This window comes from Arachis ipaensis, chromosome B03, assembly GCF_000816755.2.
Source record: "Arachis ipaensis cultivar K30076 chromosome B03, Araip1.1, whole genome shotgun sequence".
Lineage (NCBI taxonomy): Eukaryota > Viridiplantae > Streptophyta > Magnoliopsida > Fabales > Fabaceae > Arachis > Arachis ipaensis.
This window is the reverse complement of record NC_029787.2, coordinates 15091656-15096872: the sequence shown is the minus strand read 5'-3', so window position 1 is coordinate 15096872 and position 5217 is coordinate 15091656. Positions and strand designations below refer to the sequence as shown.

The 5217-nt window shown below is 33.6% G+C and overlaps 1 protein-coding gene across 4 annotated transcripts in view; it reads left to right on the top strand.

Moving 5' to 3' along the window:
• LOC107632579 (uncharacterized protein At5g08430-like) overlaps positions 1074 to 5217 on the top strand; it is a 6746-nt gene continuing 2602 nt past the window's right edge. Inside the window, exons 1-6 of one of the 4 annotated variants that reach the window (XM_021118274.1) lie at positions 1074 to 1342; positions 1617 to 1759; positions 2216 to 2295; positions 2749 to 2936; positions 3764 to 4655; positions 5090 to 5199. In XM_021118274.1, the coding sequence (XP_020973933.1) occupies positions 1665 to 1759; positions 2216 to 2295; positions 2749 to 2936; positions 3764 to 4655; positions 5090 to 5199 (1365 nt within the window). In that variant the 5' untranslated portion in view covers positions 1074 to 1342; positions 1617 to 1664. Of the gene's footprint in view, positions 1343 to 1616; positions 1760 to 2215; positions 2296 to 2748; positions 2937 to 3763; positions 4656 to 5089; positions 5200 to 5217 lie in introns of those variants that run through there. The other 3 variants (XM_021118273.1, XM_016336243.2, XM_021118275.1) reach the window with 3 other exon arrangements.

Sequence of the window (5217 nt, the reverse complement as noted above, 5' to 3'; positions counted from 1 at the left end):
GAAAGGTCTCCATCGTTGCACAATCAGATAATGTCTTGCCACCATCCATGGTCCTCCAAGAAGAGCATGGAAATAGTTTTTTTTCATCTGAAAAATGAACCAAAAAATAGTCACAGTATATATCGATCACATTTATCTTATCTTTTTTAACCCAATCTCTACTCAATCGTTGTTCCATGTAGCCCAAACTCACTCTTTTTCCTAGAACTTTGACTATGAGCGCGACATGCTACAGTTTACACCATTCTTCGAACTCATCTTTTGTGATCGGTATAGTTGGACACGGGTCAAAAGGTTTGTTCTCTTTGGAGAGATCATCATCCTCTTTGTATCATCGATTCTCAGGGTCGGAATCGTCCTTCGCAACCGCAACACTCTCATAAGGGTTAGTAGGGATCTCCTTCCATGTTTCCGGCATGGTCAACGGCGATTCCTTATAAGAAATCTTAGACACAACATTCTTGTCAATATTCTCTTCAGCTTGGATCTTCATGCATTCAACCGGTTTATTCAGATAACTTTATCTCTTGTTTTGACTTTTTTTTTGTACTTTGTTGCACTTAGTCAATCACTTAGGTAGAAATCCCCAGAAAAATGTTCATGAGTTTTTTCTTTCATGATGGCTCGGTTGCTAAATAAAGGTAAAAGTTGAATTGTGAATGTAAGAATTATTTGTAATAAGAAATAAGTGTTAATGAAGAGTATTTTTACCAAAATTTTATTTTTTTTTCGTTTTTTATTCTTAATTTTTTTTATTAATAGACTGAGTTGATCTTAACTCTTTAAGTCTTAACAGATGATTATTAATGCATGTTCAAGATCATGACATTATTCTTGGTTAGTTTGAAATTTGCTATTTTAAATTATTTTATTTAAAAATAATGTTATTGAGTTATCAAAATTTATTAATTTTGATCATTACTTAACCATTAATTTAATTTTTTTAGTTTAATAATTTAAAGTCTTATTTTATCTCATATTTTTAAATATTAATAATAAAAAATAATAAATTATAATGACTTGTATGTGTAATCTTTCTACAAAAACATGCTCGGGTTTAACTATAGTTGATTGTTAATGCGCATCAGGCAGCATGCACTTCACTACTCACCAATGTGAGTGAGTCCTCTCTCTCTATTTCTGTTTTTTGGTGCTCCCAACAAACCACCCTCCGTACACTTTTTTTTCTTCTTTTTCGGGGGTGTTAGGTGTTGACACAACATTCACTCACTCACCATCACTGTTTCGATTTTCGAAGAAGAATAAGAAGAGGAGGAGGATCACACTCTGCGCCACACCATCACTTCAGCTTCAACACGCAAACTCTCTTATACCTCTTAATGTAAGTAAGCTTTGCTCAGCTGGCAACCGTGATTTTTTTTTTCCCCCCTTTTTTTTGAACAAACCCTCGCATGTTTATTTTCTTAATTTGAATTTCTTCTGCCTTTTCGAATTTGGTGAATGTCATCACTCACATTTGCATGTTTCTCAAAGGTTCATACTTTCTCTAAAAGAAAAAAGAATTTTTTTTTTTTTTGTTGGGGCTTGCTTTTAAGTGCAATGCATAATGCACCCTGGTCTCTTCATTTCTGGTTTCTCCAAACTGTGTTGTACAGGATTCTTGTAAAGCACTGCTGATGAACTGAGTTGATACCTGAAATAAGATGGGGAAAAGATCCAAAATTAAAAAGGAGGAAGTTGCTGAAGATTGGTGTTTTGTGTGCAAGGATGGTGGGTTGATGAGGGTGTGCGATTATGGGTAAGCTCAGCAACATAAATTATTTAGATGCTGTTTCATTTTTGTTTTGGTTAAATGAGAATCCATGATTTTGCTCATTTTTTAGCATGCACAAAGTTTTTCCGTTATTTTGATGATCCAGAGTTATCAATGGTTATTTCCGTGCTAAAATAATTGCTTTGATGATCTAGGGTTTTTTCCTTTATTTTTCTTTTTAAATACACCGAGGTTCATCTTTCTCATTAAGCATAGGAGAAAACTAGAATTTCCTAGTTTGTCTTAATCGTAAATAATAAGTAGTAAACTTTGATATTGTAGTATACTTGGAAATATCTAATATAGTCTAACCAAGCCTGGCCATCACTGTCACTAGTATGCTTGTTAATGATGATGAATCTGGATTAGGAACATTTTACAAAGGTACACTTTGTTCTGTGAGTAACTTCCATTTTGATGGTTAACCCATGTTTCTTGTAGGGATTGCCTTAAATCTTATCATCCTTCTTGTGTGAAGGAAGATGATTCCTTTTTGGAGGCTGACACAAATTTTACTTGTGGTAAGCTGCTTCACTTTATCTCTATGGTCTATACAAGGTATTCGAACGCATTTCTTTCTTTCTTTAGTTATTCATTTTTTTTCAAATGGTACATATTCTTGCAATGGATTCCAACATGAAGATGTCATTTCCTACCATAATATTTTAATCTGCAGATGCTTATGTCTAACTCAATCTTTACCATCGAACTTGCGTATCTTGAATATCTCAGACGTCCTTTAAAACATTTGGTATTCGATATGTCTTAAACCTTCATAGATGGCATATGTAGTGTATTTTATTTTCTTAACGAGGTGGTAGTCCGGCAGAGCTTTGTGTTATTGAAGAACATGTCTTTGTTGTCATGAGGAAATGTGCTTTCATGTATGCTTGGCAATTCATTTGAGATGGTATGCTAAAATGTATGTTAGTCCGTTCGGCATTAAATGACTTCCAGATAAATTCTTTTTGCAGATTCACATATCTGCTCACTTTGCCAGAAAGCCTCCAAGTTTAGATGCTTTTGCTGCCCAAATGCTGTTTGTGGGCGCTGCCTATGTGATGCTGAGTTTGTAGTTATCAATGGGAAGAAAGGACTCTGTCATCACTGCATAAAACTTGCAATACTAATTGAAGAAAATGTTGACATTGATTCTGATGGAGTAAGATATAGCCACTAAGGTTCTAACTAGTATTTAGAATCCTAAAATTTTTTGATACTTCAGAAAGGAAGAAATCTTAAAAAGTTTGAAAACAAAGTTAACAAAAGGTCCATTTGTTTCTTTTTGTGTGTTTTTAGTTTTTTACATTTTAGAATTTGTTTATACTAATTATGCAGGATTTTTATGCTGAGACAATAATAATGCAGCCTTTAAAAGGGATGCATTATTGGCTTATTGTTTTAGGGTGCGGTTGTTTCTGATTTTTTATTTTTCAAAGTGATTTTACAACTCATTTTTTTATATAGTTGAAAAAAGCTGAAAATTAATTTTAATCAAAAGCTATAGAAGTATGTGAAACTGATTTTTTCAGTAAAAGAAAAAGGGCTGAAACAAACTCACCCTTAATGTGAAACAGGAACTAACTCGATACTATATATTTATATTCATATGGCTTACGTGAAAGGAGATTTAGTATCCAAAATCTTACATTTTGTAGAAATTACAAAAGTCTCAGTTTTATATTAAACTTTAAGTAGGGAATTATTGTATTGAATCTTGGATTGAACTCTGACATGAACAAAAAGTTTCATGCGGCTGAATAAAATTCTGATGCAACTCTTGTGGAATTTACTTCGTTATGTAACAAATTTAATATTTTTCTCATTGATCATAAAAAAATGTGCTATTTGATCCCCTCCCTCCTTTTTCTTTTCCTCCTCTCTTGCACATTCTCATTTGGTATGATTTCCGATCAATTTTATCTCTTCATTCTTGTATGCTTCTCTTGTCACATATTTTTATGTGTTTTTTTTTTCCCCTAATAACAGGGAAAGGTAGACTTCAAAGATCCCAGTACATATGAATGCTTATTTTCAGAATATTATGAAAATATCAAAGGAAAGGAAGGGCTGAAGTCACAGCATGTTTCTAAAGCATATAAGGTCCTGAAGAGTGGTAAAAACTCGAAGTCTGATGTTGGTCTAGACGAAATTGGTGAAGGGGAAGATGATATTGGAGAATCTGATGGGAGTGACTTTATAGTTTCTGACAATGATCTGTATAACACTGCTGGAGTTAAACAGGGGAAGAAAAAGAAGAGGTGCGTCAAAAAGAAAAAATCAATAAATGGAAAGCTGAAAGATAAGCAAATGGAGTTTATTGGATGGTGTTCAAGAATTCTCATGGATTTTCTTCAGAGTGTTGGTAAAGACACGAGCAGGGAATTTTCTGAACAAGAGGTTGCTTCTATCATCATGGACTACTGCAAAGAGAACAAGCTTTTCGACCCCGAGAAGAAGAGAAAGGTGCTTTGTGATGTACAATTAAGGTCTTTACTTGGGAGGAAATCAGTGAATAGGAACAGTATATATAAGCTTCTCGCAAAGCATTTTTCTGATAACTCTGAGGACATGGAGGTTGATACCAGTATTACTTCAGAAGATAGGGATACCAATGAACGATTGAATCTTTCAAGGAAGAGAAAATTGATTTCGAGTACACACTCTCATAAGAATGTAGATTTAGAAGAGCAGAAAAGCTGTTTTGCAGCCATTGTCAGTGCAAACCTCAAGCTTGTGTATCTGAAGAGAAGTTTGGTCGAAGAACTTTTGAAGCAACCAGAAAAATTTGATTGCAAAGTGATTGGAAGTTTTGTAAGAGTCAGAACTAATCCATATGAAATATTTCAGAAAAACTCACATAAGCTTGAGCAAGTACTAGGTAATTGTTTTTGGGATGGCCAGAAGTTACTGGTCACAAAGGGACAACCTTCTGATTTATTTATTTTTAATGCAATCATAGTGGTTACTAGTTAATTTTACTGTATGTAAAACGTTAGTACTCTACCTAAGGTCCTTGTTTGATTATCTTATTTCTAGAGTGCTCTCATATAAATGCATTGAAGGTATGCTCTATAGTGAAGAGCTGCAGAAGATTGCTTATGGTAAAATATGCAAGAAAAAGATAACTAATAATTTAAAGAACAAGAACTATTGGGAAATGAAATATAAAATGAGGTATAACATCTAAATCTTTGATCACAATATTTGTTCCCTAATAGCATAACACATTGCTGCAGAATGTTGATTCCTTTTACTGGCTAGCAGATATTACAATATGCATATGTTGACTTTCTGTGTCTGCATCAACCACAGGAATAAACAGACCAAAGAATGATGAAATCAACAGAGAGATTCTGCTTACACTTTCAAATGAGCTAAATGATGTACCTATTTTGAAAGTTTCAGATGATGACTTTACAGAGGTATTAATACTGTTCTAA